General features: G+C 34.7%; 1 protein-coding gene and 1 non-coding gene across 2 annotated transcripts; both read left to right on the top strand.

Annotated features, from left to right (window-relative positions):
• The first annotated feature begins 727 nt into the window (after positions 1 to 727).
• Positions 728 to 835, top strand: LOC148570847 (small nucleolar RNA R71). Its single transcript, XR_015907863.1, has one exon. It is a non-coding gene; the product is annotated as a small nucleolar RNA R71 (small nucleolar RNA).
• Positions 836 to 9158: 8323 nt separating this feature from the next.
• Positions 9159 to 10715, top strand: LOC107634469 (large ribosomal subunit protein bL34c). The gene is made up of 2 exons (XM_016337955.3): positions 9159 to 9436; positions 10322 to 10715. The coding sequence occupies exons 1-2, from the start codon at positions 9241 to 9243 to the stop codon at positions 10567 to 10569; spliced, it is 444 nt and encodes a 147-aa protein (XP_016193441.1). The 5' UTR covers positions 9159 to 9240; the 3' UTR covers positions 10570 to 10715.
• Positions 10716 to 18264: the final 7549 nt, after the last annotated feature.

The raw sequence follows: 18264 nt of genomic DNA, 5'->3' as shown, positions 1-18264 counted from the left end.
TTGGATTCTCTTCTGTATTGCTTGGGAGAGTACTAGGAGGGATTTCAGTGATCCTTTTACTCAGCTGGCCCACTTGTGCTTCCAGATTTCTAATGGAAGATCTTGTTTCATTCATGAAACTTACAGTGGTCTTAGATAGATTAGAGACTAGATTTGCTAAATTAGAAGCATTTTGTTCAGAGTTCTCTGTCTGTTGCTGAGTTGATGATGGAAAAGGCTTGCTATTGCTAAACCTGTTTCTTCCGCCATTATTAAAGCCTTGTTGGGGCTTTTGATCCTTCCATGAGAAATTTGGATGATTTCTCCATGTTGAGTTATAGGTGTTTCCATAAGGTTCACCTAAGTAATTCACCTCTGCTATTGCAGGGTTCTCAGGATCATAGGCTTCTTCTTCAGAAGATGCCTCTTGAGTACTGTTGGATGCAGCTTGCATTCCATGCAGACTCTGAGAGATCATATTGACTTGCTGAGTCAATATTTTGTTCTGAGCCAATATGGCATTCAGAGTATCAACTTCAAGAACTCCCTTCTTCATAGGCGTCCCATTACTCACAGGATTCCTTTCAGAAGTGTACATGAACTGGTTATTAGCAACCATGTCAATGAGTTCTTGAGCTTCTGCAGGCGTTTTCTTTAGGTGAATGGATCCACCTGTAGAAGTGTCCAGTGACATCTTTGATAGCTCAGATAAACCATCATAGAATATATCCAGGATGGTCCATTCTGAAAGCATGTCAGAAGGACACTTTTTGGTCAACTGGTTGTATCTTTCCCAAGCTTCATAGAGGGATTCACCTTCTTTCTGTCTGAAGGTTTAAACATCAGCTCTAAGCTTGCTCAGCTTTTGAGGAGGAAAGTACTTGGCTAAGAAAGCCGTGACCAGCTTATCCCAAGAGTTCAGGCTGTCTTTGGGTTGAGAATCCAACCATAATCTAGCTCTGTCTCTTACAGCAAAAGGGAAAAGCATGAGCCTGTAGACTTCAGGATCTACTCCATTAGTCTTAACAGTATTACATATCTGCAAGAATTCAGTTAAGAACTGAAAAGGATCTTCAGATGGAAGTCCATGAAACTTGCAGTTCTACTGCATCAGAGAAACTAATTGAGGTTTCAGCTCAAAGTTGTTTGCTCCAATGGCAGGAATGGAGATGCTTCTTCCATGTAGATTGGAATTAGGTGCAGTAAAGTCACCAAGCATCTTCCTTACATTATTATTATTTTCGGCTGCCATCTCCTCTTCCTGTTCGAAAATTTCTGAAAGGTTATCTCTGGATTGTTGTATTTTAGCTTCTCTTAATTTTCTCTTCAGAGTCCTTTCAGGTTCTGGATCTGCTTCTACAAGAATGTTCTTATCCTTGCTCCTGCTCATATGATAAAGAAGAAGGCACAGAAAAATAATAATAATAATAGAGATCCTTTATACCACAGTATAGGGATCCCTTTGTGAGTGGAAGAAAAGAGGGGGAGACAAAGAATGTGATGTAAAGGAAGAAACACAACTGTACGGATGGAAGAGATGTGAGATGAGATGTTAGGATATGAATGAATAAATAGAATAGGATGGGGGAGGGATAATTTTCGAAAATTATTTTGAAAAAGAGTTAGTGATTTTTGAAAAATGGTTTTTGAAAAATGTTAGAAATTTTCGAAAAATTTTTAAAATTTAAAAATAAAAATAATTAGTTAATAAAAAAGAAATTTTTGAAAAAGAGGGAAGATATTTTCGAAAATTAGAGAGAGAGAGAGTTAGTTAGGTAGTTTTGAAAAAGTTAAGAAACAACCAAAAAGTTAGTTAGTTAGTTGAAACAAATTTGAAAAGATAAGAAGTTAGGAAGTTAGAAAAGATATTTTGAAAAGATATTTTTGAAAAAGATAGGATAAGAAGATATTTTAGAAACTAATTTTGAAAAAGATTTGATTTTTAAAATCTCAATTAATGACTTGATTCATAAGAAATCACAAGATATGATTCTAGAACTTAAAGTTTGAATCTTTCTTAACAAGCAAGTAACAAACTTCAAATTTTTGAATCAAAACACTAATTGATTATGTTATTTTCGAAAATTTGGTATAAAAATAAGAAAAAGATTTTTGAAAAATATTTTTGGAATTTTCGAAAATAAATAAGAATTTTGAAAAAGATTTGATTTTTGAAAAAGATTTTAAAAAAGATAAGATTTTCAAATTGAAAATTTGATTTGACTCATAAGAAACAACTTGATTTTAAAATTTTTGAAAAAGTCAATCCAAATTTTCGAATTTGATGAGAGAAAAAGGGAAAGATATTTTTTTTATTTTTGAATTTTTATGATGCAAGAGAAAAACACTAAAAAGATGCAATGCATGAAATTTTTAGATCAAAACAATGAATGCATGCAAGAATGCTATGAATGTCAAGATGAACACCAAGAACACTATGAATGTCATGATGAACATCAAAAATATATTTTTGAAAAAATTTTTTATGCAAAGAAAACATGCAAGACACCAAACTTAGAATTCTTTAATGCCTAGACACCAAGAATTCAAGAATGCATATGAAAAACACTATACAACACAAAACAAAAAATTATCAAGATCAAACAAGAAGACTTACCAAGAACAACTTGAAGATCATGAAGAACACTATGAATGCATGAATTTTCGAAAAAATGCTAGATGCATATGCAATTGACACCAAACTTATAATGTGACTCAAGACTCAAACAAGAAACACAAAAATATTTTTGATTTTTATGATTTTCTAATTTTTTTTTTGAATTTTCGAAAATTAATTGAAAAAGGAAAATAAGGATTCCAAAATTTTTAATATGAATTCCAGGAATCTTGCATTCTTAGTCTAAAGCTTCAGTCCAGGAATTAGACATGGCTCACTAGCCAGCCAAGCTTTCAATGAAAGCTCCGGTCCAAAACACTAGACATGGCCAATGGCCAGCCAAGCTTCAGCATGTAATTTAGATATGACATGCCTGACATACTCATTCCCAAAGGAATAGACATGGCTTTACAGCCAGCCAGGCTTCACATGCTTCATGAAACACTAGAATTCATTCTTAAAAATTTTGAATCCAATTTTTGAAAACATTTTTATTATTATTATTTTTTTTTCGAAAACAGATGAGAGATTTTTGAAAATATTTTTGAAAAATTTTTTTGAAAAGAAAACAAAAAGAAAATTACCTAATCTGAGCAACAAGATGAACCGTCAGTTGTCCAAACTCAAACAATCCCCGGCAACGGCGCCAAAAACTTGGTGCACGAAATTGTGATGTCCAGGCTCAAACAATCCCCGGCAACGTGAGCAACTTGGTGCTCTGATCTCAATACATAATTGTCACAACTTCGATACAACTAACCAGCAAGTGCACTGGGTCGTCCAAGTAATACCTTACGTGAGTAAGGGTCGAATCCCACGGAGATTGTTGGTATGAAGCAAGCTATGGTCACCTTGTAGATCTCAGTCAGGCGGATATAAAGTGATAATGGTGTTTTCGAATATGATATAATAAAAGAGGGATAGAGATACTTATGTAATTCATTGGTAGGAATTTCAGATAAGCGAATGGAGGTGCTTTCATTCCTCTGGACCTCTGCTTTCCTGCAATCTTCATCCAATCAGTCTTACTCCTTTCCATGGCTGGCTTTATGCAAGGGCATCACCGTTGTCAGTGGCTACATCCCCTCCTCTCAGTGAAAGATATGCTCACATGCTCTGTCACAGCACGGCCATTCATCTGTCGGTTCTCGATCATGCTGGAATAGGATTCACCCTCCTTTTGCGTCTGTCACTAACGCCCAGCACTCGCGAGTTTGAAGCTCGTCACAGTCATTCAATCATTGAATCCTACTCGGAATACCACAGACAAGGTTTAGACTTTCCGGATTCTCTTGAATGCCGCCATCATTCTAGCTTACGCCACGAAGATTCTGGTTAGGAGATCTAAGAGATACTCATTCTAGCTTAATTCATGTAGAACAGAAGTGTTTGTCAGGCACGCGTTCATAAGGGAGAAGGATGATAAGCGTCACACATAATCATCACCTTCATCACATTCTTGGGTACGAATGGATATCTTAGAAGCGAAATAAGATGAATTGAATAGAAAACAGTAGTACTTGCATTAATCCTTGAGGAACAGTAGAGCTCCACACCTTAATCTATGGAGTGTAGAAACTCTACCGTTAAAAGTACATAAGTGAAAGGTCCAGGCATGGCCGAGATGGCCAGCCTCCTAAAGCATGATCAATAGTCTCCTAAGATGAACAATGAATTAAAACTGAGACCAAAGATACCTAATACAATAGTAAGAGGTCCTATTTATAATAAACTAGCTACTAGGGTTTACATGAGTAAGTAATTGATGCATAAATCCACTTCCTGGGCCCACTTGGTGTGTGTTTGGGCTGAGCCTGAGTGTTGCACGTGCAGAGGCCATTTGTGAAGTTGAACGCCAGTTTCTGTGCCAGTTTGGGCGTTCAACTCTGGTTTTGGATCCTTTTCTGGCGCTGGACGCCAGATTTGGGCAGAAGGCTGGCGTTGAACGCCAGTTTACGTCGTCAATTCTTGGCCAAAGTATAAACTATTATATATTTCTGGAAAGCCCTGGATGTCTACTTTCCAACGCAATTGGAAGCGCGCCATTTCGAGTTCTGTAGCTCCTGAACATTCACTTTGAGTGCAGGGGGGTCAGAATCCAACAGCATCAGCAGTCCTTCTTCAACCTCTGAATCTGATTTTTGCTCAAGTCCCTCAATTTCAGCCAGAAAATACCTGAAATTACAGAAAAACACACAAACTCATAGTAAAGTCCAGAAATGTGAATTTAACATAAAAACTAATGAAAACATCCCTAAAAGTAACTAGATCCTACTAAAAACATACTAAAAACAATGCCAAAAAGCGTATAAATTATCCGCTCATCAGCTAATAATATAAAAATGAACAAAACTATCCACCCCAACTCTACTAAGGACTTTCCAATTCTTAAGCCCCCCCTTTCCAACCCTTTCAGCTACAGGTGTGAAAGCTTATTGTGAAGCTGTGGAAGCATGGAAGAATTTATTTGCAAGTTGAGTTATAGTTAGAATTTATTTCTTTCCTCTCGCCTTGTTAGTTGAAATTTTACTCAAAGGTGTAGCTTTTGCAATTGATTTTTTATGTTATACTATAATGTATTATTAATATTAAGTATAAGTATGTGTCATTTGTTCTTGTTGAAAAAGTTTTAACTTTTTAGTAAAATTATGGACAGATTAACACGTAAAGACTCAGTATTAAATAGATAATAAACGAATTAGGTTAGTAATGCCTTACTTTTGGTACGATCATGATGTGCTGAAAGTTGGGACATTACATTATACCAAACATACGGCATTACTAACCTAATGCCTTTATTATCTATTTAATATTAAGCCTTTATGACATTAAGACGTTCCTAGTTTTAGGAAAAAGCTAGTAAATTTTGTTTTCATTCATTAAAAATCGTTCGTCAAAGACTTCTAATCAATAATAATAATCACATAATTACAAGTAATACATTATACTTATCAATGAACAACAAATACAAGCCTACCCTCTAAAATAAAAGCTTCAACTAACAAGGCAAGGGGTAAATAAATTCTAATAACCCAACTCGCAAAGAAATTCTTCTATGCTTCTGCAGCTTCGTGATAAGCCTTCGCACCTATAACTAAAAGGGTTGGAAAGAGTGGGAAAGAGCTGGGTAGTCCTTAGTAGGGTCCGGGTTAGAAGTTAAGTTCATTTTGCTATTATTAGCCAATAGTAACAAGCAACAAAATACATTCAACTTAACACATAAAGAACACAGAAGTCAAACAATCATAAAGTACATACAAAGCATCCACACATATACATAAAAAATACATCACAGAGAAATGTGCACAAACAAATATGATGCATGTCTAGTCCTAGTACAGGTCATGAGCTCACATGTTGGTTTATATCCGCTCCCGATGTAATCCAGAATTCTTAGCCGAATATAGCTTTTTCAAAACTAAAGACAACATAGCAACCCTCTGCAAGTGAACTTAGGCTTACAGGAATAGCAACTCTCTGTAGGTGAACCTCGGCCTACAGGAGCAACACTCTGAGGTACACAAATGATATCTACTACAAGTGAACTTTGGCCTATAGGACTTCTAGGGCTAACGGAAAAGCAGCACACAATTTACGAGTGTCTCCGTTCCTGTGTTCGGCCCAAGGCCCAATCAAACAATCAGTTCTCATATACAGTTTTCTTAAATCATTTCTCAGTTCTCAGTCAATCATTCAGTACTTAGTTCAGTCATTCAATTCGCAATTCTTAACTTGTACAATTTTTTTTTCAGTCATCAATAACCTATCCTCTGTCATGCTTTTATTTATCAATACTCTATTTTCACTAATCATTTTAACCTCATTCTTTTGTTATTAAGATAATTATTTAAATGATAATAATAATATATTATAATATTTCAGAGTTAAAAATTCAAAATCAAACAAAAAACTTGGAGAAAACTTAAGGAGAGAAAATATTTACGCGCCATCTTACCGGCGGATTAATCCGACGGTAATACCGACAGAAATATTTTTGTATTTTTTAAAATTGATACTGTCAAAATATTCTAACAGTAATTCTGACGGTAATCTTTTTTTCTTCTTTTAAAATCTTTTGTCGTCCATCTATAACATCCCCAAATAATTAATAATTGAAAACTTTAAACCTAATGTGAGATATCAAAAATATAAATTAAAAATACAGAATGATGATAATTGAAATATCTGAAACAATGCTAACTATATTACATTCTTCATAAAGTTTGGTAAAGAAATACATATCACAGAACTATGTTTACATTAACCCTATTCAAATTTATCATCTTCTTCCTCTGGTTCACCATGCTCCTATTCCAAGATAGTTTCCTGATCATCGAACTCGTCTTCCTCTTCTTCGTCACCATCGACCCAGTCTTCTTCTTGAAGATCTTCGTCCTCTGGTGAAAGTGCGTCGGGATCTATTCCAAGGTCAATGATGTCATCATCCATAATAGTCGACCTAAGGGTGATTAGCTTACCGGTACCAACCACCATTTTCAAAGGAGTTAGGTCGTCAATCTTGTAAGGTTCCTGACCCTCTGTCCCATCATCAGACTCGATGTGGCCTCTTGGCTTAGTCTTAACCATAACCACCAAATTACACTTGCATGAATTGGACAAGGCAAATAGTATACTTGTCGTGCATTTTGAGGCAAAATAAAAAGATTGTAATGCCTATATCCCTGGTTACATTAACTTCAGTGATATCGTAGTTCTTGTGCTTTCAAGCTCCTTGTCACGAACTTGGATCATATAATTCACATTTAAACATGTACACCTTGTATGTAGTGCGATAGAAATACTTTAATTCAATTATATCATGCAACACACCGAACCAATCAGAATGACACTGCCTGAATCCCACAAACCCAAACTCCGGTGTTATGAATTTTCTTTCCAATCGACCACTGTAAGATATGGAACTGATATCTTTTAACATTGTATATCAGGTAGGTAGTGCCCTTATTCATTGGGCCCCAACTAAGGACAACCAGTTCCGAATCTGTTGTGTCAGTTAGATGCACACTAACGTATTCTCTAAACCAATGTAGAAAATTGTTCAATTAGGTATCAGAATTTGCGTCTTGGAATAACCTATATGATAGAATAGGATAAAGAAGTTTTGATTAAATTAAGAAGTTAGTATCTTATTAATTGCAATATTTACAAAGACTTGAAAAACTCATATGAAGTAAGATAAAATTTGGTCATAGTTAAGCAACACATGCAAATATGCAGCATCGATTTTCTTCTGCTCTAACTAGTAGTCACTACCCGCACCCATTGTAGCTCCTTCTAGAAAAAAGATTGGGTATGCTGTTTTACTTGATGAGGATTCTCCCCTCTCATCGTTCTTTGCAACCCTTGTTCTACATGACTCAACATTAGGCTGAAAATAGAATGAGCAAAATGCAGATGTTTCCTACATCCACTCCGCGCCTCATAGGCCCCTTCTCTCCTCAGAGTCGGCGGCAACCATCCGGTGACCAAGTAACCCAAATCACCGCCGTCCCCCTCGCGAAGCAGCGTCATCCCCTTTTGCGTCAGCGACGTCCCGCCCTCCTGGAGCAGCGCCGCACCGCCCCCTCCGCCGTCGGAGCCTCACCGCGAATATAACCATTTTCTTCCCCTCACGTAACCGTGTCGCGGACGCTGCCACAGACTCCGGTCGATGCCGCCACGGGTTCCCGCATACGCCGCCAAAAGCTCAACGATGCCACTGTTTGAATTAACCGTGTGAGTATGGTAGATGTAATGTACGCGTGCTTGAAGACAATATCAAATCAAACGCTCAATTGCTTACTTTTGATTCTCACTCATGTCTCCTCATCTGTTCAAGCTTTTTTTCTATTTTTTATTTCTCCAATTTTATGGTTACATCAAATCATAAGAGTCATGTGTTAAATTATACATTTTTTCTTTTGTTTTTAATAAAAATTAAATTGTTGGATGATCATAGTTATTTCTTCTGTTTATTCATCTTTTTTTCTATTTTAATGGTTAATTTAGGATGGTCATTTTAATAGGTATGCGAATGATTATTTTAATTTTTATGTAGATGATTATTTTGATTGAATTGGGTTTAGTTATATATAATTAAAATATATTAGATGTTCAATTTATTAGGTATGTGGATGATTATTTTTATCCTTAAGTGGATGGTTATTTTTACTAAGGGTGAGTGGTGTGTGACAAGCTAAGAAACGACGGTGAAATGAGATGATTATTGATGAAGGTGGGGTGGCTGCCGATTGAAAATAAAAAAAGTATTGGAGTAAAATGTTTTAATAAATTAGGATTTTAGATGATTATTTTTTTAAAATAACTTATTGAATTTTTTAAAAATGTGAAATAACTGAGAGATTTTGAATTTATTATTTATTTCTATTGGACTAAATAACAAACCCATTATACACATTGTCAAGATTTTTCATTCACTTCCTAACATAATTCTTTCCTTAATAGTATATCAAATTTAATGATCGAATTGAGTAAAATAAATATTTGAAGATGAGATTGAGATGCAAATTTAACTTCAATCATCCATTTGAGTATCAACTCATAATTATTCAGCTAACTTAAGTAAACTTCCTTATTTTGACTTGTTAAGGCTTACAAAAGAGCCCAGGAGGCTTGAAGAAATAATGGCATCGTTACCACTGAGTCCTTGGATAAGCAGAGTCCCAGTCGCTTCCCCTTCGGCATCTCTCGTCTTCCACGCTGCTTCATGGCCAGCATCACTCTCTCTCGCTCGCTCCTCCCCTCGCCCTCCCCTCCTCCACTGCTCCTTCCTCTCCTCCTCTTCTACCTCCCTTTCCTTCCCTTCCTCTCTCCTCTCAGGTAACTTCTTTTTCTTCTTCTGTGAGTTTCTTTAATTAAAGTTTGCTTCTTTTTCTTCTTCTGTCAGTTTCTTTAATTCAAGTTTGCCGTTGAGCTTCATAGTTGTTTTGAGATTGTAACTGCCTAACTGGAATTGTCTTCCATTTGTGAAAACCAAAAGCGAAGCCGCGTTTGTGTTACTTATGAAAACAATGAGATTGGAGATGCATAAATTTCTCAAAGCGTAAGTACAGTAGGGAGTTACTCTTCTTGGGGAGGATTAATGCCCATTTTTATCCCGAAATTTTGAATAGTCAAAATAGCCCCTGTTGATAACAAATGTGAGTCAAGTTTGTTACTTTCGTGGATTATTTTCACCTGTCAAAACTTTAAGAACCAAAGTTTGCGCTATTCTTCTTGTGTGGATTTTCCTAGAACAGCATGTTATGTTATTACTAGGGAATAGTAGAAAGTTCAATTACCAGAGGAATTAACTTTGATTTTACAATGTGTTTTGATTTAAATTTCATACATCTAGAATTTAGTTGGAATTGTTTTGATTTGATATTTAATAGCTAAATTCACGATTTTACTCTTATTAGTTTATCTAATTTGCCAACTTTAGATATAAGTGATAATGCAAATTATTTAACAACATGAAATTGGTTTAGTCAAATTCAAGACATGGTCATGGTGGCAGATCTTTTAGTCTTATAACAACAAAAAGTACGAACAATTTGGCCAAAGCCAATAAGGTGCTTTTAACGGTATTTAACTCCTGTACTAAATTAAGGCTTGTTCACATTGTCGCTTCTGTTCTTAAAATGAGCTGCAAACCAGCCTCATGACTAAATTTGTGTAGATTCTAGTTTGTCTTGATCTCAACTAACTTCTTAACATTTCCAGGTTTGTCGCTGAGATTGGAGTTGACATCTGATGTTCGGGCTAGAAGAGAAAAGGGCCGTGGCCTGGTTGTGAGGGCAGGCAAGGCTGCTCTTTGCCAGACTAAGAGAAACAGATCGCGGAAATCATTGGCTCGGACCCATGGTTTCTGCAGACGAATGAGAACAAGTGGGAGAGCAATTTTGAAGCGTCGACGCGCTAAGGGACGGAAAGTTCTTTGCACCAAGTCCCACCCAAATAGTGGCAAATAGAGGCATGAAGGCATGAAGGCTTATAGTTATTTTCTTTCTATTGGTAATTGTTGATTCCTGTAAGCATGTCTAGATTTCAAGCTTTTCTTCCATAACAGTGGTTCTGTACCCTTTATAATATTTGAAGATTGCATTTTATGTCTCAACATTTGTTTTTGTCATGCATAATTCTTGTTAAGTTGCACTGTTGTCACAAATTTGCTTGCTGCAACATTTCTTATAATTATTTCTGTTTATACAACTTTTTATGCTATGTTAGCCTTAAAATTACTGTTTAAGTATATGTGGGTGGAACTGGTATTTATGCATTTTTCTTACCATATTTTTTCTCCTTAATTATGGCATTATTTATTCTGAATAATAACAATGCATCCATACATTAACGAGTGCTGTGGAGTGTAGACAACCTTCTAAGATTGGACAATGAGATTGTGTTACTTGAAAGCTTGAAGAGGAATGGTTAATGGGTGTGTTCATGCTTGCTTGAATGTTTGTAAAATACTAGAGGGTCAATTCATTTTTATCTTATGAAATCTAAGGCTATATATTATTTAGAACTTTAAACTAAATCAATTATTTAGAATTTTAAATGTTTGCTGTATTTAAGTTTCAGGAATATTAGTATTGTTTTCGGTCATTAATTAGTCATCAATGTTAAAAATTATGGGCAAAAATATATTTTTGGATTATTAGACTAAAATTGGATTGATAGTTAAAAATAATGATCAAAAACAATAAATTTCCATAGCTCTCTAGTATTTCTTTTTAAATTTTACTTTTGTAATTAGTCTATTGTCCTTCGCTTCTTGTAATTTTGCTAATATCAATAAATATATGATTAACAAAGCCAAATATAGTTTAATAATTGTATAATGATAATTAAACACCAAATAAAAGTTGTGATAACATATCTAGGAAACATCTACCGAAAAACTTAAAGTAATGAAAAGTATTTATTTAAAAAGACGTCCAAGGAAACAAAACATGTGTTTTGACTTTAGCGTTTAAAAATGAGCAATATTCAACAAGTTAAACCATTTTGAAAATGACTTTTCTCTCATCTACTGGAAGCATAGTACAAAATTATCACAAGAGGATAATGCACTAACACAAAAATAAAATACTCATTCTTTATACCCTTCTTAAAAAAATGTGATCGTGATTGGGAGGGTTTTCAAGGCTCTTCAATGCTATAAGAACCATATATTCAAGCTTTTGAAACCTTGATAAGGTGATGAAGAGTTGAAGAAAAGAACTAAAAAAAGATGTATTCACTATAAATTTTTTTATCATTCTCTTCACCCCGTGAGTCCTACTCATCGTAGAAAAGAAAAACAATTTGCAATATAGTACACACATTATATATAATTTTAAATATCTGAAAATGTTTGGTGTTTATTAGATAATATTCATGAATTAGATATTAGGGAACTAAGTTGTTGAGTTTTCGAATTTCTCAAACCCCTTGGTTAAACTGTGACGCTTTGTACTTCACGAATATTTTTTGTAAATTGATTCGATAATAACTCTAATCCTGAAAAGGCTTAAAGAAAGAATATTTAAGGTCCCTACGTTTATGGGTTGCCAATATAAGTCTTAACTAGGTCAAAGAAATATCTAACGTTTTAAGGTTAGTGGTTTGCCAATCTGAGTTTTGCTAGAGAAGGTCAAAGAAATATCTAAGTTCTTAAGTTGGGTTGCTGTTCAATCTGAGTCAAAGCTTGATTTAAAAAGATTTGATGAAAGAATATCTAATGAATATTAGTGGGGTATCTAATCTGAGTCTTGTTTCAAATGGTTAGTCGAATATCTAAAGTTTTTCAGATTGCCGGGGCATCCAATCTAAATTACTGCCTAGTTTTAAAAAAGCTTACAGTAAGAATATCTGAAATTCTAAGGTTGGTGAGGAGCCAATCTGAGTCTTCATAAACTTGAGAAGGTTATATTTTTAGATTGGTGGAGTATCCAACTTGAGTCTTTCTTGAAAATGTTAGAAGAATATCTAAGGTTGTTAGGTTGGATTACGATCCAATCTGAGTTAAGACTAAGCTTGAGAAGACTTGAAGATATGATATATAAAGTTTTGAGATTTGGCTGCAGGTCACTCTGAGTCAAAGGTTTAGCCTGAGAATGTTTGATCCAAAGAATGTCTATTTGTACACTTATTCTATTAGTGTAACTCTTAAGTTTTTCTTGAGAACTAAAGGTAAACATTTTGGATTAGGATTCGACTCTGCGTGATTATAGTGTTGACAGAGACAATAGGAGCTACATTTTTCTTCTGGGGGTGTTGGAAAATCAAGAAAGAAGAAATTCATGTCTTCAAGAAGTCATTGTAGCATCTATGCGATTATCTTTCAATCTTGCACAAAACTAAACCCAGATAGGTTCTTCCTGAAAAGTCCTAATTATAATGTAAGTAATGATTTATAATTTTTGCATGAAGTTGATTTTTTTGTATATCTTTTCTTTCTAAAAAATTTATATATTTTTTATATTTTTACAATTGAAATTTTCAATTTTCAGGCACCAGTCCCACATTGCAAGTATTTCAAGTGGCTAGATATATTAGTTAAAGAAAGTACTGATGAGAAATTACTTCTAAGAATGTTATTTTAATGGAATAAAGATTGAAGGAGCTAGATCATAGAGTGAAAGAGTTAGATTTGGAATTAAATTTGAAAATTCAGAATGAAATTAGACCTCCAGGTGGTAGATATGATAACAAATATTTTAAACTTATAATTTTGGCTATAATTAGTATCCTAATTGCATTAGCCTTTAGGACATGTCCTAAGTAGATCATATGACCTTATTTTTTATTTGTTGTGGTAATTATGTTGCTATATAATGCTTTTGAGATATAACTAAACCTATGTAAGGTCATATTTTATGCTAATGAATTTGATATTACCTAAGTCTGAAATCGTATTGTATTAAAAGAAATTAGATTTATATTACAAATGTGTAATCACATCTTTTGATGGATGAATATATAAAAATTTGGTAACGAAATTATTGTAAGTTAGATCCTAAATATATTTTCCATTAATCAAAGAATTTTCCATTAATCAAAGAAGTATGAGATTGTTTGTGTAGCAGCAAAATACATATGACTCTAATATGGTGGTTTTGTAACTTATATACCAGCTCATAAGTTTACAACTATTAATGAACCAAAAGATAATTAAGTTCATAAAATACATACGACTCTTCACTTATAGATCAACAAAATACATATGACTCTTCACTTGGTGCTTTTACCCATTAATGAATCTCCTCAAATGTTAGTTGGAGGCCTAAAATCAGGTACTGGCATGAAGATAAACAAGCTTGCAGATGTCCCTAAGCTGACTGTTCCAAGTGGCTCTAAAGGGTTCTGAGTTGGTGGTATTAGAGGTCTCAAAATGAGTTGTTTCATTCTAAACCCAACAGGAGGTGGGAAAATTTTTGCTGAGTAGCCTGCACAAGATAAATAACTATTTTAGCATAAAAAATGAGCAACATTAGGGTCACTAATACCAATCCTATATTTATAGGTCCATAATTCTCGGGTGTAGATTGAAATAAATTAATCTCTTTAACATGCTTTAAATTGGACAAGGATCTCACTTTCGACATCTTTTTCTTATTCTCTTTTGCCTTTGCTTGGAAATGAAAATACAAATATAACATATATATAGATTCAGCTGAAGGGGGAAAAACCAATAATTCACAAAAGTTCATAACAAAACCACCTTTGTTGCACTAGTGTCATCCACCAAAGTTGCTTTTGTCTGCAATTAACAAGGTTATACAGTGTCATACACTAATAAATACAAGTTGCCTACTAAAAAATATTATATACAATAATTTTACAATTTCTGCTTAACTACCGACAAGTGCACCAGATTGCATCAAGTAATACCATAGAGAGTGGGTTATCATTTCCATGAGGATTGAGAAATTAAGCAAGTAATGATTGATTGAGTATTCTAGTTAGACAATTCATAATTTGATGATGAGCAATTGATAATAGAAACATGAAATATAAATTACTTGAGCAATAAGTAAATGGAAGTAATAAATGATTTAAAAGTAAAGAAGATAAATATAAATTGCTAGAATGTAAATACTGGAACATAAATTGCAAGAATTGTAAATTGCAAGAATATAAAAGAAGCAACGTAAATGAATATTAATTGAAAGCAATTAAAGCAAGGGAATAAGAGAGTAATGGAGGATGATCATTGGAGTTCAGAGATATTGAATTTTCTAGATCAAATAGTTTTCATCTCAACTTCAATCATGCAATCATTGATCTCTTAGCAAATCATAAGTGATTGAATTTCAATTTCTTGATAATTCAATCTCTCTTGACTTGATCAATTACCAATTTCTTGATCTAATTGCTCATGAGAAGAGATGAAGCTTGTTCTCTAATTTAGAGTCACGCAATTTCATGAATCTAGATGTAGGTTGATTAAATGTCACGTTATCAATCCCGAATCCCAATTCACAAGAATTGGAAAAAAGATCTTCAAGCTCAATTTCTATCATCCCTTGGTGCACGAATTGAGAACTCGCACAGCTTAACTGACAAGTGCATCGAGTCATCCAAGTAATACCTCCGTGAGTGAGAGTCGATCCCACGAGAATTGTCAGACTGAGCAAACAATAGTTGTCTGGTTGGACTTAGTCAGGCGAATCAAAAAGGAGTTTGGTGAATCAGTTCACATAAAAGAGTAAATAAGAAAATAAAGAAAAGCAAATAAAAGGTTTGGTGTGAAAACAATATGAGAAAACAATTAAGGCTTCAGAGATGTTTATCTTTCTGGATTAAAATTTATTACCAACCATTTTAACAATGCATGATTCATTTTATGGCAAACTGTAAATGTCTAAACCCTAATCTCTTAGTGATTTAGCCTCCTCTAACCTTCATTAACCGCTACTCTCGTGATCACTTAATTCCGATTAGAGGGTTAAGTTCAGAAAACTAGTTTAACACTACAAAAACCCTAATTACCCAAAACTAACAGGATTTTATGTCACATATCCCAATTAGTTCGTGTAATTAGCAATTTAGGAGGAGTTTGTTTTCAAGCTGTAGTTCAAGTGAGTAACTCTCTCGAGAATCACAAGAACTCATGTAGAAAAGGGTCATACTTTCGTTCCTTCCAGTTCATAAGATTAAAAACGAAAACAATCCTTAGAATTGAATAAAAATATTAATTCAAATAGAAGAATAATAATGTCAATCCATAGAAATAAATAGAGCTCCAAACCTTAACTAGGAGGTTTTGTTGCTCATGACTTACAGAAAAAACAGGATTATGAAAAAAGTGCAGAAGGAAGAAGATCTGAATTACAAGTGATCTTTTCCTTTAAATACTAACCTAATTTGAAACAGAAATAAAATAAAATAATAAATCCTAAACCTAAAAGATATTATTTGTAAATAAAAATTATAAAAAGAAAATAAAATAAAACTAATAAGTGTTAAATCCACTTGAGAGGCCCACATGAGTGTGAATTCGCACAGCTGCTGGCATTTAACGCCAGATTAAACATTAAACGCCCCAAGGGGAGCATGCACTCCTAGCTCTGAGTCCCCTACTGGTGCTAAACACCAGTTGGGCATTTAGCGCCCAAGGAGAGTGCTGCCAGCATTTCTTCCTTTTAACTCCAGACTCTGCCAAATTGCTCCGAATTTCACCTGAAATCATGAAAATACTGAAACAACTCAAAGTAGTATCCAAAAAGGATCTTTGTACTCAAATAAAGTAAAACTAAATAAAATCTAACTAAAAACAACTAGAAAATGATAGGAAAAAGGGTATAAGATGCTCACGCATCATAACATCAAACTTAAACTATTGCTTGTCCTCAAGCAACCAAAACAATATAGGAGCAAGAAGAGAAAATGCTTAGTACTTTGAGTTGTCACTTAAGCTCAAGTCTATTTATTGAATGGGGCTTCTGACACTCCAATTCTGAATAGCTTCGGCATCTGACTACCCTTTGTAGCTTAGAAATATAAGTATCCTTCAGAACTAGAACTCGGATGATATTATAGATTCTCTTCTTTAGGTTCTAATTCATTCTTGAACACAGCTCTTCTTTCTTTGGTGCTTTGCACCTTGAGCCTAGCCATGACTCTAAGTGTTTTGTCTTCAAGTTACTCTTGAAACAAGAACACCACAAGCACTTAACTGGGGAACTCCTTGAGTTCGAATTTCTCTTCCTTTTTCTCCCAGATAGTGGTGCTCAGAGCCTTAGGCATACTCTGTAACAACAACGAGTCACGAATTTAAGTGTTTAGTCTTAAGGGTTACTTGACACCTTCACACCACAAACATATGGTTAGGAAAAACCACTCTTTTGAGTTTTAGATCAGTTTTGACCCTCCTAACCATTGATGCTCAAAGCCTTTGACCTTTTCGTTTGATATATATATATATATATATATATATATATATATATATATATATATATATATATATATATATATATATATTCAATTCTTTTTGCTGTTTATTTTGCTTCAAGAATTAATGTTTTTCTTAGTTTAAGAATCCATAATACTTCTCTAAGTTTCTATTCCTCAAGAACCAATATACTCAACTCCAATATCAAATATGCATAGTTAATTCATACATTCAGAAATAGAGATAGTACCACCACATTAAAGTACTAGAACACGCAATATATAACTCAAAATCTCATGTATTTTACTACTTCTTTTTCTTTTGATTTTTTGTTTAAGATCAGTAAGTGATACATAAGACATCTTTTTAAAATAAACACAGAACCCTAAAATAAATACTAAACTAGAAAGTAGGAAAATCCTAATAATGATCATGCAAACTTAGAAAAGAAAACAGAAAATAAAATGAAATACTAAAAAATAGACATAAGCTAAAAGAAGGGAGAATGAAACTCAACCACCTCAGTGATGGTGACTGCTGCTCCCTCCGGGGAATCCTCTAGAGCACTTAAGCTCCTCTATATCACGCCTCTGCCTCCTCTGCTCCTCTATCATCTAGTGGAGGAGTGCAACGTGATCCTGATGCTCTATCCTCAGCTGATCCACAGATGATGTATGCTCCTCTATAAATGTGGTCAACTAATCCCAATAGTCACGAAGAGGGAAGTAAACTCTCTGAGGCAACCCTGGAAGATCTTATAGAGGCAACGGAATTAGCTCCTGCCGCGGTGTATGCTCAAGCTCTCTAACCTGCTCCATACCCTTTTTTGTGATCGATCTCTCAACTCCGATTAGGGTATCTCCATCAATGTGGGCTACAACTAATACATATAGGCGGTAGATGAGATGAGAGAAAGCCAATCCTGCAGTGGTGCAGGACTTGTCAACTATTCTGTAAAACTCCTGAGGGATCACCTCGTGCACCTCCACCTTATTGCTAAGCATAATACAGTGAATCATCACTACTCGCTCGATTGTAACCTTAGAACGGTTACTAGTAGGGGTGATGGAGCATTGGATGAACTCCAACCATCCTCTAGCTACTAGCTTGAGATCATGCCTATCCAGCTGGTACGGCTTGCCTTTAGAATCCCTCTTCCATTGAGCTCCGGGGAGGCAAATGTCCTCAAGGACCTGATCCAACCGCTGGTCAGTGCTGACCTCCGAGTGTATGAGTGAGGGTCCTCTCCGGATGGTGGTAACTGTAGCGCCACCTTCACACTCTC

Source organism: Arachis ipaensis, chromosome B3 (assembly GCF_059453495.1).
Source record: "Arachis ipaensis isolate K30076 ecotype BB chromosome B3, ASM5945349v1, whole genome shotgun sequence".
NCBI lineage: Eukaryota > Viridiplantae > Streptophyta > Magnoliopsida > Fabales > Fabaceae > Arachis > Arachis ipaensis.
Note: the sequence above shows the minus strand (reverse complement) of the source record. Positions and strands in the feature narration are given on the sequence as shown.